General features: G+C 42.6%; 1 protein-coding gene across 1 annotated transcript in view; it reads left to right on the plus strand.

The window, feature by feature from the left end:
• VPS13D (vacuolar protein sorting 13 homolog D) overlaps positions 1-18,054 on the plus strand; it is a 333,705-nt gene that overhangs the window by 123,187 nt on the left and 192,464 nt on the right. The window contains exons 43-50 of the mRNA XM_038746364.1: positions 3,271-3,406; positions 5,114-5,161; positions 8,219-8,369; positions 8,522-8,732; positions 9,765-10,012; positions 14,035-14,226; positions 14,576-14,702; positions 17,833-17,975. Of these exons, the coding sequence (XP_038602292.1) occupies positions 3,271-3,406; positions 5,114-5,161; positions 8,219-8,369; positions 8,522-8,732; positions 9,765-10,012; positions 14,035-14,226; positions 14,576-14,702; positions 17,833-17,975 (1,256 nt within the window). The remainder of the gene's footprint in view (positions 1-3,270; positions 3,407-5,113; positions 5,162-8,218; positions 8,370-8,521; positions 8,733-9,764; positions 10,013-14,034; positions 14,227-14,575; positions 14,703-17,832; positions 17,976-18,054) is intronic.

Raw genomic sequence — 18,054 nt, forward strand, 5'->3', positions numbered from 1 at the left:
GAAAAATGATCCAGGCTGCAGAGTGAAGTACAGACTGGATAGGGGAGAGACAGGAGGCAGAGATGGTCAGCAAGGAGGCTTATGCAGTAGTCAAGACAGGATAGGATAAGTGTTTGGATTAACATGGTGTCAGTTTGGATGGAGAGGAAAGGACAGATTTTAGCAGTGTTTTGAAGGCTGAATCTACAAGATTTAATGATAGATTGAATAATGATGATGATGAAGATGGCATTTGTTAAGTGCTTACTATGTGCAAAGCACTGTTCTAAGCGCTGGGGGGAATATAAGGTGATCGCGTTGTCCCACGTGGGGCTCACAGTCTTAAACCCCATTTTACAGATGAGGTAATTGAGGCTCAGAGAAGTTAAGTGACTTGCCCAAGGTCACACAGCAGACATATGGGGGAGCTAGGATTATAACCCATGAACTCTGACTCCCAAGCCCGTGCTCTTTCCACTGAGCCACGCTGCTTCTCTGAATATGAGAGATGAGTCAAGGATAACGTGAAGACGGGCTTGTGAGACAGGGAGGTTGGGGTGCTATTTACAGTGATGGGAAAGTCATGTGGAGGACAGGGTTTGGATGGGAAGATGAGGAATTCTGTTTTAGACATGTTAAGCTTGAGGTGTTGGTGGGCCATCCGAGCAGCGAGGTCTTGGAGGCATAAGGAAATGCGAGACTTCAGAGAGTGAAAGAGATCATTTATTAATTCATTCATTCAGTCGTATTTATTGAGTGCTTACTGTGTGCAGAGCACTGTACCAAGTGCTTGGGAAGTACAAGTCGGCAACATATCGATCAGAGCTGGGGATGTAGATTTGGGAATCATCTGCCTAGAGTTGGTAGTTGAACCCATGGAAGAGAATGAGTTCTCCATGGAAGTGGGTGTAGGTGGAGAGTAGAAGGAGACCCAAAACTATGCCCTGAGGGACTCCCACAGTTAGGGGATGGAAGACAGAGGAGGAGCTCGCTAAAGAGACTGAGAATGAGCGGTCAGAGAGATAGGAGGAGAACCAGCAGAGGACAGTGTCTGTGAAGCTGAGGTTGGATAATGTTTTCAGGAGAGGGGGGTTGTTGACAGATTCAAAGGGCAGCTGAGAGGTCGAGGAGGTTTAGGAAGGAGTAGAGGCCATTGAGTTTGGTGAGGAGGAGACCTTTAAGAGGTCGGTTTCTGTGGGGCGAAGGGGATGGAAGCCATATTGGAAGGGGTCAAGGAGAGAATTGGATGAGAGGACGTTGAGCATTCTGTGGCTCATGCACAGGAGTGAAGGAAGCGGGCTGTGGAGGTGTTCCAGGGCTAGGGGTTAGTGGGAGATCAACCAAGGGACAGGGGAGAGAGTGAGCTGATTAAGATTGTGAGCCCCAAGTGGGACAGAGACTATGTCCAACCTGATTAACTTCTCTCTACTCCAGCATGTAGTACAGTGTCTGGCACATAGTGAGCACTTAACAAATACCATAAAAAAAGAGTTTACAGTCTAAGATTTTTGCAGTCAGGCAGTCTTGTGATCTGTCTTCAACAGTGGACTGATCAGTTGCTGGGAAAATAATAATAATAATAGCATTTATTAAGCACTTACTATGTCCAAAGCACTGTTTTAAGCGCTTGGGAGGTTACAAGGTGATCAAGTTGTCCCACGGGGGGCTCACAGTCTTAATCCACATTTTGCAGATGAGGTAACTGAGTCACAGAGAAGTTAAGTGACTTGCCCAGAGTCACACAGCTGACAATTGGTGGAGCTGGGATTTGAACCCATGACCTCTGACTCCAAAGTCCGTGCTCTTTCCACTGGTTGCCTTCTTGACATCCACCTTCAGACTTAAGGACCTACCTTCTAATCTCTCAAACTTTTTGTCTAGTAGCCCACTAGAGAGCTACTGTTTGGGAACCTACTTGGCAAGTCAAGTCCTGCTGTTGGATCACAGCATCGCATCAACAGTGCTGTTGGTTTGGCTGTAAATGGGTACTGGACAATAAAAAGCTTTGTATGCACTTCGCAATGTGCTGGACCTTCCCTTGCCTATTTTTTTATGGTATTTAAGTGGTTACCATGTGCCACACACTGATCTAAGCATTGGGGTAAATACAAGTTAATCAAATTGGACACAGTCCCCTCCCACATAGGGCTCACAGTCTTAATCCCCATTTTGCAGGTGAGGTTACTGAGGCCCAGAGAAGTGAAGTGCCTTGCCCAAGGTCACACAGCAGACAAGTGGCAGAGCCAGGATTTAGCATCCAGGCACTTCTGACTCCCAGGCATGTGCTATTTCCAGTAGTCCATGCTGCTTCTCCAGTCATTTGCATTCTGTGCCCCATGATGATAATAATAATAATAATAATAATAATGATGATGATGGTATTTTTTAAGTGCTTGCTGTGTGCTGAGCACTGTTCTAAGTGCTGGGATAGTTACAAGGTAATCAAGTTATCCCAGTTGGGGCTCATAGTCTTAATCCCCATTTTACGGATGAGGTAACTGAGGCCCAGAGAAGTGAAGTGACTTGCCCAAAGTCACACAGCTGACAAGTGGTGAAGCTGGGATTAGAACCCATGACCTCTGACTACCAAGCCTGGGCTCTTTCCCCTAAAACACACTGTTTCTAGAAGCAAGCAGCGTGGCTCAGTGGAAAAGAGCACAGGCTTTGGAGTCAGAGGTCATGGGTTCAAATCCAGCCTCCACTACTTATCTGCCATGTGACCTTGAGCAAGTCACTTAACTTCTCTGTGCCTCAGTTACTTCATCTGTAAAATGGGGATTAAGACTGTGAGCCCCATGTGGGACAACCTGATTATCTTGCAACTACCCCAGCGCTTAGAAAAGTGCTCGGCACATAGTATGCGCTTAACAAATACCCATGATTGTTATTATTAATAATAATATTATTATTATTAAATGTTCAAGTTTTACACTGTAGAAGTAAAGACACTAGTTCTTTCTTATACAACATTGATTGATTATACAACATTTGAAAACCTTGCCAGTTAGTGACAGTACATCCAGCACAAGTCATCTCATATGCCTTGTTCCATTCCTAGGCTAAATGTGTTCATCTTCGTCTTTATTGAGAAGTCAGAATGATAGGGAGCCTTTTCTACTAATCTGGAAATGCTAATGAGGGTTTTCCTATTTGGTGTTTCTGTTATCAAGACCCATTGAGGCTTGGCCTTAAAGAAGTGGGTACCTGAAATTTGTCTCCCTTCTACATTTCTTGCTGTCTTTCCCCTGAAGATGAGGAGTAATGCAAACTTGCTTCCATCTCAACTGGCAGGCACACCCATGACCTCAGAATTCACCAGCTGCAAGTGAGAGTGAATGGCTGGGAACGAGTGAGCCCGGTGTCCGTGGACAAAGTTGGAACCTTTTTCCGATACGCAGCCCCTGACAAGAATTCATCGTCATCCACCGTAAGTTGCTGCTGGGAAGCCAGTGTTAATGGTAGCACAGTGTTGGCGAAGGTGACTGTACCCTTAAGAAGCAAGAGTTATCTGGTGGTTAAGCATCGGCTTCTCCCTAGTGGGATTTTTCTATTGTCAAATTATTTACCTAGTTTAAGAAGGAAGAGTAGGATTTATGGTTCAGTTTTTCCTGGGGCTGAACAGATTTCATAGCTATCGGAATTAAAGCTAATTATTTCAAAATAAAAAACATCCCCTGCTTATTAAAAAAAACCCACCAACATTTTAAATGGTGATTGGAATATGATATCTTGCAGTTAGGTTTTTCAGCATTGCTTATAGCCAACCCCAAACTACTAGCTTTTCCTTACCAGTATCATCCCTCCCTGAGTTCTGACATTGCAACATCCTTTTTAATCCTATCTGTTTATTCATTCATTCATCCAGTCTTATTTATTGAGTGCTTACTGTGTGTAGAGCACTGTACAACCCCTACCAAAACAGTGCCCCCTTCTCATTACCCCCAGGCAGAAACACAGACAGATAATAATAATAATGGCATTTATTAAGCGCTTACTATGTGCAAAGCACTGTTCTAAGCGCTGACAGATGGAGAATTTCTCTTTTCCAATTATTCTGTTTTCTCCCTCACCTTTACTCACAGCTTCCCATACCATTTTTCTTCCCACCTCAAACCCACTCACCCTCAAAAGGACTAGAATTATAAAGGGCACTGTTTAGAAGCAACTGTAAAGTACAGTTGCAGCTGGACAAAAATGCCAAGTTTTGTAATTGCAGCAGTTACAGATTTACTCACCTATCACCCAGTTTTTCTCAGGCTAATTTTTCCATATACCAATGATGAGTGCAAAACTCGTTCTGCTCACATTAAGAATCGGAGTCCTGTTTTCTTACTGAATTTGTTCCCCCCAGTCTCTCCACAAGCTTAAATACAGAAACTCTTTGAAACCAGGCTAAGCATTCACAGTTTTAAATGTCAATGACACTGATTCATCGGCCAGCCAATCTATCATATTTATTGAGCACATAGTCAGGGCACGGAACTGAACTAAGCACTTGGGAAAGTGCAGCAGAAGCTTTTCACACATTCCCGACTTCCAAAGAACTTAGAACCTAATGCAGGAGACCGGCAGACAAAAAATACTTAGGAATAGTGGGGGCAGAGGAAGGACAAGAATATAACAGGTAGTAGTATAAATAAATCCTGCAGACAATAGCTGAATAAGAATTGAATATATATAAATATCAATAAAGATACAAATGTACATGGTACAGAGGATAGCATTAGGGAAGGATGTATGGTGGATGGGCCTCACACTATTTAAAGTAAATGTCTTTGCTTCCCAAAGTATACCTGAGGTGTCTGGATAAATACGTGGCTTAGTGGAAAGAGCCCAGGCTTGGGAGTCAGGGGTCATGGTTTCTAATCCCAGCTCTGCCTCTTGTGTGCTGTGTGACTTTGGGCAAGTCACTTTACTTCTCTCTGCCTCAGTTACCTCATCTGTAAAATGGGGATTAAGACTATGTGCCCCACGTGGGACAACCAGATAATCTTGTATCTACCCCGGTGCTTAGAACAGTGCTTGGCACATAGTAAGCACTTAACAAATACCATTATTATTATTATTACTAATAATAATGAACATCTATATATTCCTCATGTATTAACTGTTTGCCTTTTTGGATCTTTACTAGATTGGCAGTCCAAGTAGCAGGACAAATATAATACATCCCCAGGTCTATGTGAGTACATTTTTCCTTGTGTTTCTGCTGCTGAGTGATTGGGAATGGACTATTTCTGATTAGATCATTTCTTCAGGTCTACACAATATAGGTTTGCCCTCAGATGTGAGTAACTTAATCAGTGGTAGAACTTTGGAAGAGTACAACAGACCAAAGTTGGCAGAACGTTCCCTGCCCACAAGGAGCTTCCGGTCTAGAGGGGGAGACAGACATTAATGTTAATAAATTATGGATATGTATATAAGTGCTTTGGGGCTGAGGGTGGGGTGAATATCAAGTGCTAAAAGGGCACAGATCCAAGTGCATAGGTGATACAAAAGGTGTAGACTGTTAGCTCATTGTGGGCAGGGAATATGCCTACCAACTCTTTTATATTGTACTCTCTCAAGCACTTAGTACAATGCTCTGCACTCAGAAAGAACACAATAATACAGCTGATTGATTGTTTGATTGAGAGGGAGTGGAGGAAAACAAGGCTTAATTGGGGAAAGCCTCTTGGACGAGATGTAATTTTAATAGGGCTTTGAAGCTGGGGAGATTGACAGTCTGTCATATGTGGTGGGGGAGGGGGTTCCATGGCACAGCGAGGACATGGGCATAGAGTTGATGCCGAGTTGACAAGATCGAGGTATTATTATCATTATTATTATTATTATCATCATCATCATCATCATCATCAAGTGCTGTTGAGTCATTTCTGATTCATAGCAACTCTATGGATACATTTTTCTCCAGAACTTCCTATCTTCTGCCATAATCTGTAACCTTTCTCAGGGTTCTTCTGTTATCGTTTTGGTCTCTATCCATCTAGCTGCTGGTCTGCTTCTTCCACATTTTCTGTGGACTTTTCCTAGCATTAGTGTTTTCTCCGGAGAATTAGTCCTCCTGATTATGTGTCCAAAATATGCTAATCTGAGTCGGGTCATTTGGCCTTCCAAGGTACAGTGAGTAAATTGACGTTAGAGAATTGAAGTCTGCTGACTGGGTTGTAAATAGGAAATCGTTGAGGTAAAATAGGAGGGAGAGAGCTGATTAAGTGTTTTAAAGCCGATGGTAAGGAGTTTCTTTTAGATGCAGAGGTGCATGGGTATCTCCTGGAGGTCCTTGAGTTGGGAGATATGGACTGAATGTTTTCTTAGAAAAATGATCTGAGCAGCAGAGTGAAGTATGGACTAGAAGCAGGAGAGACTGGAAGCAAGATCAGAGAGAAGGCTAATGCAGGTATTCAAGGAGTCAAATGAAGCAGCATGGCCTAGTGGTTAGAGTACAGGCCTGGGAGCCAGAAGGACCTGGGTTCTAATCCTGGCTCCACCACTTGTCTGCTGTGTGACCTTGGGCATGTCACTTAACTTCTCTGTGCCTGTTAACTCATCTGTAAAATGGGGATTAAGTCTGTGTCCAACCTGATTATTTTGTATCTACCCCAGTATTTCGAACAGTGCCTAATATATAGTGAGCTCTTAGAGAAGCAGCATGGCCTAGTGGCAAGAATACGGGCTTGGTAGTCAGAGGATGTGGGTTCTAATTCTGGATCTGCCGCTTGTCTGCTGTGTGACCTTGGGCAAGTCACTTAACTTCTCTGTGCCTCAGTTATGCCATCTCTAAAATGGAGATTAAGACTGTAAGCCCCATGTGGGAGAACCTGTTTACCTTGGGTCTACCCCAGTGCTTAGAACAGTGCTTGGCACATAGTAAGTGCTTAACAAATACCATAATTATTATTATCATTATTATTATTATCACTAACAAATACCTTTTTTTAAAAAAGTCATGGTATAGCAAATGCTTGGAGCAGCTTGGTAGTAGTTTGGATGGAGAGGAAGGGGTAGATTCTAGACTTGAGGTGAAGGTAGAACTGTCGGGATGTGGTGAAGTACTGAATATATAGATTGAAGAGAGAGATGTGTCAAAGGTAAATGAATATGTTCTCTTAATAATTACAGCATCCTGAATTTATATAGCACCTTTCTTCTGAAGAGCCTATGGAAATCTTAAATATATCCTCAGGCAGCACTTTGATTCCTAAACTGGAATATGACAGGGAGGTAATGAAGATTGAAGACAAAGTTTAGTTATATATGCCGTACCCCTTGGAACTACATCATAATTTGCATGGATAATTTAAGATTGCGTAATAATAGGCTGGGTCCAGTTGGCTGTTAAAAGTCATGAGATGGCACTGACGAGCTCCTTTCAGAATATTGCTTAGAGTTTCTTCTCCCTGAGGATATTTTCTTTTATTATGTGAAATTTTAGTTTGCCAAGTGTAGAGACATGAAAGTCAGGATTTGCAGTTATTATAAATGAACACTGAATTTGTTGGAGCTTTATTGTATTGGCTTATCGGAAGCTGGAGTTATGGCTACCCTTGTACCCAGTACTGTCACTATCTAATAGCACTTCAAAGTGTTCTAATTTGCTTTTACCACTGGGCCTTCCTGAAAGTGTTGCTGGTATGTTTTTGCAAAACATTGAGAACTTTGTTTCTTTGTTTTCTTATGCAGGTTTTCAGATGTTGTTTGTTTTAATAAAAGGTTGGCGATGTGAAAAACCAGGATATGATATTATTTTTTCACCCAGAGATCATTATCATTAGGTTCTGGGCACATACTCTTGGAATAATAATTTTAAGAACCATTTCTTTGTAGTACATAGAATACGAATTTGTACTAGTGTATGGCTTTGGATTTTTATAACTTAAAAAATGTTAGTAAGGGGCCTGGCTTCATCCCCTAATGCCATTGTGTCTTAGATTTCGAGGATTGATTGAAACAAGGGGTATGATTTGGATTATGATATTCATGTGTTTAGGGTGCTTTGAGGTCTTACTCTAAAGATGCCGTCTTGCAATTTTAGGGTGTACAGAATTGAATTAACCCCTATTCAACAGTGGAAAAATACAGAATTTGCTCCTGGGATAGCATCATCTGCTTACATCAAATTCTGTTGTGTAGGATAATAAAGAGATTATGAGGAGAACCCCTATTCCTGTTCTACATTACCAGACAATTGAAACAGCAAAGTGATGTGCTCTCTCTTTTTAAATTGTCATCATAGTTCTCTTCACTGCCCCCTGTTCGGGTGGTCTTTGCCGTGACCATGGAAGGCAGCGCAAGGAAGGTGATCACTGTGCGCTCAGCCCTGATCGTGAAGAACAAGCTGGAGTCGCCAATGGAACTGAGGCTGGACAGCCCGTCGGCCCCTGACAGTAAGCCAGTACTTGATCCCTTAGTTCCCGAGGAGGAGAGTGTCCTCCCGGGGAGCAGTGAGCCTTGTTTTACAATCCCTGTTTGGCCCTTGAGTGCTCTTTAATTTGAGGGCCATGTCCCCCACAGCGTTGACATATCTTTTGTTTCCCAGAACCTGTAGTGCTTCCAGCAGTCATGCCAGGAGATTCGTTTGCCATCCCATTGCACCTCACCTCCTGGCGGTTGCAAGCCAGGCCCAAAGGAATGGGAGTGTTTTTTTGTAAAGTTCCCATTCACTGGACCAATGTCGTGAAGTCAGCTGAAGTTAGTAGCAGCAAAAGAGAGTGCCATTCTATGGATACAGAAAACAGCCGGTTTTTCAGGTATGTCAGATCCATGTTGTGTTTTTATCCTTTTTTTCTTTCCTGAAAGGAACAGATTATTGGCAGACATGAAGAGGCTTAAGAGAAAGGAGTCCAGTGGACAAAATCTCTTTAGGCACAAGGGAGCTAAAAAGGAAGAATGAATTTGGTCAATTAACTTTTTTTGAGGCTCCTGTGAGAAGGTACTCTGATGGTGTTCTCGAGTGTACCTGGTATCTAAGATTCCTGCCTTCATTTGGCTTCAGAGTAATATAGATAAACCAAGAAAGTGTAAATCAAATCGGTCTCCCTTTCTAATTGGATTTGATAGTGGAAGGTCTTACGAAAACCTTTGCTGTTCTCTTTGAAAAAAAATAGTATTTGTTTGTTAACTCATTCATTCAGTTGTATTTATTGAGCATTCACTGTGGGCAGAGCACTGTACTAAGCGCTCAGAAAGTACAATACAGTAATGAAAAGAGACAACCCCTGCCCTCAATGGGCTCACTTACTGTGTGCCAGGCACTGTACTAAGTAGTGGGATGGATACAACCTAAATAGGTTGGACACAGTCCATGTCCCCATATGGGGCTCACAGTCAATTCCATTTCACAGATGATAGAGAAGTGAAGTGACCTGCCCAAGGTCACACAGCAGACAAGTGGCAGAGCCAGGATTAGAACCCAGGTCCATCTGATTCCCAGACCTGTGCTCTATCCACTAGGCTATGCTGCTTCTCTGGTTTTGAAGGGATTTGGGTGTGCCGACAAGTCATTCAGGTGGAATTACACCTCTGAACAAAATTCCTAAGTTTTTTTTCCTGTAAAACAGCTGGGTGGGTTTTCCTTTTATTTGCTTATTGGTTTATCTGACAGCAGTTCAGGTAATAAAGACTAAATATTTAGACTAAAGAATTGCCAATGTTTTACTGAATTACTGAACCATCTGTAAATTTATATGTCTCTGTGAGAGGCAGTGCATAACTTGAGAAGATAAGGTACAACTTTTCCATTCATTCTGTTGATTTTCACACCAATCTGTCTTTCTTCATAGGTTCTGTGTGGCTATAAAGAAAGAAAATTATCCAGATTACATGCCCTCAAACATATTTTCTGACAGTGCTAAACAGATTTTCAGACAGCCTGGGCATACCATTTATCTCTTGCCAACTGTGGTAATCTGTAACTTGCTACCTTGTGAACTCGACTTTTATGTTAAGGGGATGCCAATTAATGGGACACTGAAACCTGGCAAAGAGGCAGCCTTGCACACAGCTGATACATCTCAGAACATTGAGCTGGGTAAGGCCATACAGAGGTACCATTTTCTGCTAGTATTACCAGAACTCTGCAAAATGACTAAATGTTTTGTTGGTAATATAAGAGCCTCTCCTAGTTGTTTTGGTACAAAGAGAGGATCTCAGCATGGGAGTTATTGCCAGAGGTGTGGTGGAGCAACATTTGAGTAGTCTAACAAAACAAAAAAATGTGTATTTGATTGAGGATGGCACCACAATGGATTGAACGAGTACGGGGCAGGGGGTTGACGTGTGGCTCTGCCATTGACTTGCTGGGTGATTTTGAGCAAGCCCCTTAAATTCTCTGTTCCAAATTTCTGAGATTATGTTGTGGTAGGATTTCTGAGAGTGGTCTGGGATCTTTTTTTAATTTTTTATGGTATTTGTTAAGTGCTTACTATGTGCAACCCACTGTTCTAAGCTCTGAGGTAGATACAAGCTAATCAGCTTGGACACAGTCCCTGTCCCATATGAGGCTCCCAGAACTAATCCCCATTTTATAGATGAGGTAACTGAGGCATAGAGAAGTGAAGTGACTTGCTCAAGGCCACACAGCAGACAAGAAGCAAAGCCAGGATTAGAACAGGTCCTCTGACTCACAGGCCCATCCTCTAACCACTAGACCATGCTGCTTCTTTCAGATCCTTTGAAGACAGAACCTTTAAATTCAAGAGGAATGCTCATCATCAGTCAATCAATAAATCATATTTATTGAGGATTTACAGTGTGCCGAGCACGATGTTGTACTCTTGGGAGAGTACAGTACAATCAAATTGATAGCCATGATCCCTGCCCACAGGGAGCATACAATCTAGAAGGGGAGGCAGACTTTAAAAGACTCACTGAGAAAGAGTGAGGAGTTGGCTTCCTTATTGGGTAGGGACTGTCTCTATCTGTTGCCGACTTATACTTTTCAAGCACTTAGTACAGTGCTCTGCACACTGTAAGAGCTCAATAAATACAATTGAATGAATTGCTCCCCAGTGACACTTTCACACCATTCTACCTCCTCCATCCCTCTTTTCCCTTTCCTTTGAAACTCAAATCATCCTCTTCTACCACCCACTCCAATTACCAGTCACAATTACTAGTCACATCTCCCACCCCGACATCCCCACCGGCCATACCTCCAACTTTCTCACATTCCTTCTCTCTCTCTCCATCTCTACATTGGTCCTTCAGAACGTCAGTATCCACGTGGATGTTCTTGATGACCCTTCCTCTGCCCACTTTCCTCAACTCCACTGAACTCCTGCTCCACCCCACCCCACCCACTCACCAACTTGAACACACATTCTATCTCATTACCTCTAGTCACTGTACTATCTCTACCCTCACCAACTCTGAAATCCTTCTGTCTGACCATGACTTCCTCACCTGCCTTCTCGCCCCTCCACCCACGAATTGGTCCTGTTCCACAAGAGGTGACTCCAATCTTTTAATCCCATCCAATTTTCTCAAGTTTTCATGTTCCATTTAATCTCAATAACCAAACTACCTTTCCTTGATGACCAAATTGATGCCCTCAACACCGCCCTTTCTACTGAACACAACTCATTCTATCCCCATCCCTTTGCTGATCTCATAACCACTAACCCCCTACAGAATTCCTCATATTCACACTCAAACGCTGTCTGCTCCCTGACTTTTCCATCACTGCAGCACCACTATTATCCCTGTCTCACAAGCCTATAACTTTGGCATTATCCTCGACTTATCTTTCTCATTCAACCCACATATGTAGTCTGTCACCAAATCCTGTTAGTTCAGTCTTCACAACATAGCTGAAGTCTGCCCTTTCCTCTCCTTCCAAACTGATACCACATTAATTCAAGCATTTATTCTGTCCTGCCTCGATTACTGCATCAGCCTCCATGCTGACTACCCTGCCTCCTGTGTCTCCCCACTTATGTTCATACTTGGCTCTGCTGCCCGGATCATTTTTCTGCAAAGCCATTCAGTCCACATTTCCCCCACTCAAGAACTTCCAGTTGTTGCCCATCCACCGCCTCATCAAGGAGAGATTCCTTGCCACCGGCTTTAAAGCATTTAATCTCCTTGACCCCTCCTACTTTACCTCCCGGATTTCCAATTACAACCCAGCCCATATTCTTTACTTCTCCAATACCAACCTGCTCACTGTACCTCAATCTTATTTAGCTCACTGCTGACCCCTCGCATACGTCCTGCCTCTGGCATGGAATGCTTTCCCTCTTCACATCTGACAGGTGATCACTCTCCCCACCTTCAAAGCCTTATTAAAATCACATCTCCACCAAAAGGACTGCCCTGACTATGCCCTCATTTCCTCATCTCCCACTCCCTTCTGCATCGCTTTGCACTTAGATTTGGACCCTTTATTCACCCCTCCCTCGGCTCCACGGCACTTGGAAGCACCGTGGCTTAGTGGAAAGAGCACGGGCCTGGGAGTCAGAGGTTGTGGGTTCTAATCCTGGCTCCGCCACTTGTCAGCTGTGTGACTTTGGGCAAGTCACTTCACTCCTCTGTGCCTCAGTTGCCTCATCTGTAAAATGGGGATTATGAGCCCCACATGGGACAACCTGATTACCTTGTATCTACCCCAGCGCTTAGAACAGTGCTTGGCACATAGTAAGCACTTAGCAAATACCATCATTATCATTTGATTGTGTACATATCCACTATTTGTATTAATGTCTGTCTCTCCCTCTAGACTGGAAACTCCTGGTGGGCGTGGAACATGTCTATCTACTCTGTTATATCCTATGCTCCCAAGCGCTTAATACCGTGCTCTGCACCCAATAAATGTTTAAAGATTATCCCTGACTGATTGATTGGTTGATGACAGATAAGGGAAATGGCAGTGTAATAATAATAAATGATAATGTTGGTATTTGTTAAGCACTTACTATGTGTTGAGCACTGTTCTAAGTGCTGGGGCAGATATAGGGTAATCAGGTTGTTTCACGTGGGGCTCACAGTTTCAATCCCCATTTTACAGGTGAGGTAACTAAGGCACCGAGAAGTTAAGTGACTTGCCCAAAGTCACACAGCTGACAAGAGGTGGAGGGTGGAGCCAGGATTAGAACCCATGACCTCTGACTCCTAAACCTGGGCTCTTTTCACTAAGCAACACTGCTTCTCAATGTAGCCTTTAGGGCAGGGATCTAATCTACTATTTTTGTTTTAGTCTACCAGATGCTTAGTACATGCTGTGCACAAAGTCATACCAATAACAAATATAAATGCCATGGATTGCTTTGTATGTAAGTTCTGAGGGGCGTGAATTTCTAAGTGCCTAAATGGCATTGCGTGCAAGAAGGAAACTGACTCCTTCCCTTATTCAAGATTAAGGCCAAGGGTTCCTTTTCCAGTTTGGGCAAAAAAGAAATTGTTTTTCTGAAACTTTAACAGAAAAGTTGTTAGGCTGTTAATGGCAAAACTGGCCTTGATGATGACATGGATCTCATAAATGTTAAAAAGTTAAAGAATTGGTAAATAGTGTAAATTTCCAAAAAAGATTTATCTAGTTCTTTATAGTTTGGGGGGGCATGGGGAGTTGTTCAGTTTAATGGTTTCTAAGGTATAAATGAGCTCCTTTACTTGTGGAAATAGTCAGTGGATTTTCTACAGCATATAAACAGCAGCTTGGTGTGTTTGACAGTGATGCCACAAAATAAAGAATGTTCTTCTGATCTAGAGAGCTAATTGAGTGCCTTAATGCAAAATCCAATGCAAGTGCATTGTGCCTTTCTTGGTATCTCAATCCTTTTTTAACAGACATTTTTGCTCCCAAATGTGGATGTCTTTCCTGGTCTCTTGAATTTACCTGGCATTTTAATCTCCCCCTTTGAGAGAGTATGGCTCTCAGATGCTCTGAAAAATCCTTTCAAAAAGAATTTAATATAGTTGCTCCAAAAGTAGTCCTAGTTATTGCTCCCTGTTTGTCCTGAAAAGTTGTTTTAAAGGAAATGAGATGATTGACGTGTCTATTTTTCAAAAAACTGAATTGACCCTGCGATGATGGCTTCTGTTTCCTTTCTTTAGGGGTGTCGTTAGAAAACTTTCCACTTTGTAAAGAGCTACTCATTCCTCCTGGCACCCAAAACTATGTAGTGCGAATGCGACTATATGATGTCAACCGACGGCAATTCAACCTCACTATACGTATTGTCTGTAGAGCAGAAGGGTCTCTAAAGATCTTCATTTCTGCCCCATACTGGCTAATCAACAAAACTGGTAAGTTCATTATGCCCAAGTGGCCTGGCCAATGGGCATGAAAACGGAGGTTTATTTCCACTTCCGGCCAAATGAAGTCAGTGCAAATAAATGACTTAACAGGGAGAAACACAGCATCTTATGATAATGGATTATTTGTGCAGCAGTAGTGATATTTCTGAAATGGTCCCTGTAGGGATACAACACCAAACCCATCAAGTAAAAACATTTATTTCCTCCCTTGCCCTGCTTGAACATTTCCCATTTGCCATCCAAATTGGCCTTTGAGCTGTTGATTTTATATACTGTTTTTTCTTTGGAGAATTGGATGTAATTGGAATTTTCTCTTTCCGAATCCCGCTCTCCAAAGGGTTACCGCTGATCTTCCGACAGGACAATGCCAAGACAGATGCTGCAGGGCAGTTTGAAGAACATGAACTGGCCAGGAGCCTGAGCCCACTTTTATTCTGCTATGCTGATAAAGAGCAGCCAACTCTGTAAGTAAAATTATTTATGGGAAAGGGAAACCGGCTCCCAGCGAGTGGAAAAAAATAGCAAAAGATGTAGCACAGCTATTTAAGTAGAAATATACTGTAGATAACAATCCCAGCCTGGCAAAAGATAGACACAATGGCCTAATGGGATTTTTCCATATCTGATTTCTGTGTTATTTGATATTGAAAACAAACCATTTGGTTAGTTTATAATAAAAACTGACTGGGGTGGTTTTATTTTACATGCATTGAAGCCGTGCTTTTTTAAAATAACTCTGCAGTGGGTGAGAAGTTTGCATTTCTTTATGAAGTTATTTTTTTTAAGGGTTTTCTTTTTCTATCACCTCTGCCTTCGGTGAGCCCCAGGTTTCTTCTTGGAAATGTTAATTCAGCAAGTTTAGTGCAAAAAGGCAAGAGGCAGATTAGGCATCCAGTCAGGCACATTCATCCATCCCCAGTTCAACCTAATGGACCATCTTTCTAATCCTTTTGATATGATGAGTCAGTTAAGGCTATCAAAGCCCTTTACGTGGCCACATTTTCCCCCGTATTCCGTTCAAAGGAGGTTAACTCTCCACAGAATTTACAGTATTTACCTTTGGTCATATTAGGGAAAATGGTAGGAATGTTCCTTACTTATTTTTCTTGACTTTTGTAGTTTGATTTCTTTGTATTCACCTGCAACTAAGTTATCACAGGTTCTCTGAATCAAAATTTATGGTCCAAATCAGAAGAGGAGGAAGGGTGTCTTCCATAGTACCAAACTACCCTGCCAAGTGTGTCCAGCTTTCTGTTGAAAACCTCCATGGTATCCGGAGGGGCCCCTAGACTTTTTCCTCCCTCAAATGCTGAATTTTAATATAGTTAGATCCGATCTGCCAAGAAGGCTGGAATTAGGTTGCTGGGATTTGACAATCTCTTTCAAGGACAGGGATTGACTGGGATGCCGCCTTTGGCATGTGGCGTAGACAGCAGTTTGGCAAGCCTGACTGTTGTTACTCTTTTTCTAAAAAGCTCTGGCCAAATCTTGATCTAGAATTTCATGTCAGAAAATTGGACCATTTCATTAACATACTCACACAGTCTCCCACTCGCCTATTGAGGAAAGAGAAGGGAATAGGGAAAATGCTAATTTGAAGACCCTGTAGAAAGATGGTGGCTCCCTTCCCAGGGTTTTTGTTTTTCATCTAGAGCTCAGTGCTTTTGAGTATAAAGTAACAGCCCCATTGTGTGAAAGGGAGAAAAAACATTTTGTATTTATGGATTCTTCGTTAGAAGACTTTAAATTTCCTTTTGTTCCTCCAGACATTGTGATTCAATTCTGTTTTACCAAAAGCTGGAGAGAAAAATGTCCCTACTCCCTTCAGTAACATTCCTTTAGCCAGACTGTTGCTGCATATTTTTTTGTTGCTTTCTTGGTTTTCTCTTCTACCAACTTCAAATTCGTTCCTTTTGTGACTAATGAAGATACATCCCTTAATACTGCTGATTTTACCACACTGGGCCTCACTGGTTAATGCCTTTGGTGACCTATTTCTGTGGTGTGCTTTGCTTTAGATTTTTTAAGCGTTGTTGAGGCAGCATTCTCTTCATTTTGATCTGCACCAGATGAACATGGTTTTGCTTTTTTCAGGAGAAATCTCCAGTTTTACTTGTGTCATAAGGAGCAAGCTAATCACTTTGTGCCCACATAAATGCGCACACTTGACTGGCTCTTAGGCTGCCTCAGAGTGCTTGGAAGCCATGCACGAGTAGCACCTCCTTGAAGCCAGCCTTAACTCCTCTGATAGCAGCATGTAAACTGACAGATTCTTTTTACCTTTGCCGCGAATCCACTGGGTGGGCTGGGCAGTCTCAAGGTAGTCCCTAGAGTTCAAATAGGCTAGTCGTAGGATTTTGGGAAGGAGACGGATCTCCTAGCACCCCCAGGTTTCTGCTGTCAATCATTTGAACTCCTGGGCCAATCAGAGAACCCACTTGAAAAAGCAATATTGCACCCCCATCCTCTTTATTCCATGATCCCCCCCGCCATTATTTGTTTCAGAGCAGATTAAGTTCTGTTGCCACAAAGCCCTATTATTTAGCAATCCCCTTCTAGTGGGATTGAAATTGAAGCTAGCATTGCTAGAATTATTCAAAGGCAGATAGGTTTGTTCTGTCTCCAGTTGCACCCTGTCACACAACGGTGCAGTTTCTCTACTCTAATCAGGATCATGATGTTCACCAGAATTGGGGGACAACCATTGAAGTTTGAGGGTGGTAACTTCAAAACAAACAAAATGAAACACTTCTTCACATAGCAGGTGGTGAGCATATGGAATTGGTTACCACAGGAAGTTGTGCAGGCTGAAACTATCAGGTTCAACAGGGGTTTGGATAAATTCAGGCCGGGCAATCCATAATGGGTTTTACTAGAGGGAAGGTTAGGGCTGTTGAATGGAATGTCCCTAAGCCATTAACATGGATGTCAGATAAAACAAGCCTCACCTGGGGGTTCCTCCAAGTAAACCTGTTGGGTAGACTGGTGGTCTGACCTGGTCATGGCAATTCTCTTGTTTTAATGTTGTTGTGTAAATACATTGATAGTTTACAGCAACTAACTTTAGGGCCTTAAATAGCTCGGGAATCCACAAGCTTTTTCCAAATGCTATTGACTGGAAAATGATCACACAGTATAGCACTGCAGTTATTATCATCATTATCAATATCATTATTGTATTTGTTAAGCACTCACTACATGTCAAGCATGGTTCTGAGCTCTGGGGTGGATGCCAGGTAATCAGTCGATGCTATTTATTGAGTACTTACACTGTGCAGAACACTGCACTAAGCACTTGGGAGAGTGCAAAAGAATTAGCAAACACATTCTCTGCCCATAATGAGCTTACAGTGTAAAGGGTTCGACACAGTCCCAATCTAAGCAGGAGGGGGAACAGGTATTGAGGGAGAACAGAGGCAAAGAGAAGTTTAGTGACTTGCCCAGAGTCACACAGCAGGCAGGTGGCAGAGCAGAGATTAGAACCCAGGTACCCTGACTCCTAGGCCCACGCTTATCTCATTAGGCCATGATGCAAAAAAAAAAGTGAACTTTCATTTAAAGGAATACACCAACACTCGCTTTCTTTGCCCACAGCTGCACAATGCGGATTGGCAGGGGAATTCATCCTGAAGGCATGCCCGGCTGGTGTCAGGGTTTTTCACTGGATGGAGGCAGTGGGGTCCGAGCCCTTAAAGTAATTCAGCAAGGAAACCGACCTGGTCTGATTTATAACATCGGTATGTGTTCTAAAGGACATGGGATAGGACGGGTTTCAGACTTTCAATTAACTGACATGGGACAACAGGGCGATGGAAA

Source organism: Tachyglossus aculeatus, chromosome 5 (assembly GCF_015852505.1).
Source record: "Tachyglossus aculeatus isolate mTacAcu1 chromosome 5, mTacAcu1.pri, whole genome shotgun sequence".
Taxonomy (NCBI): domain Eukaryota; kingdom Metazoa; phylum Chordata; class Mammalia; order Monotremata; family Tachyglossidae; genus Tachyglossus; species Tachyglossus aculeatus.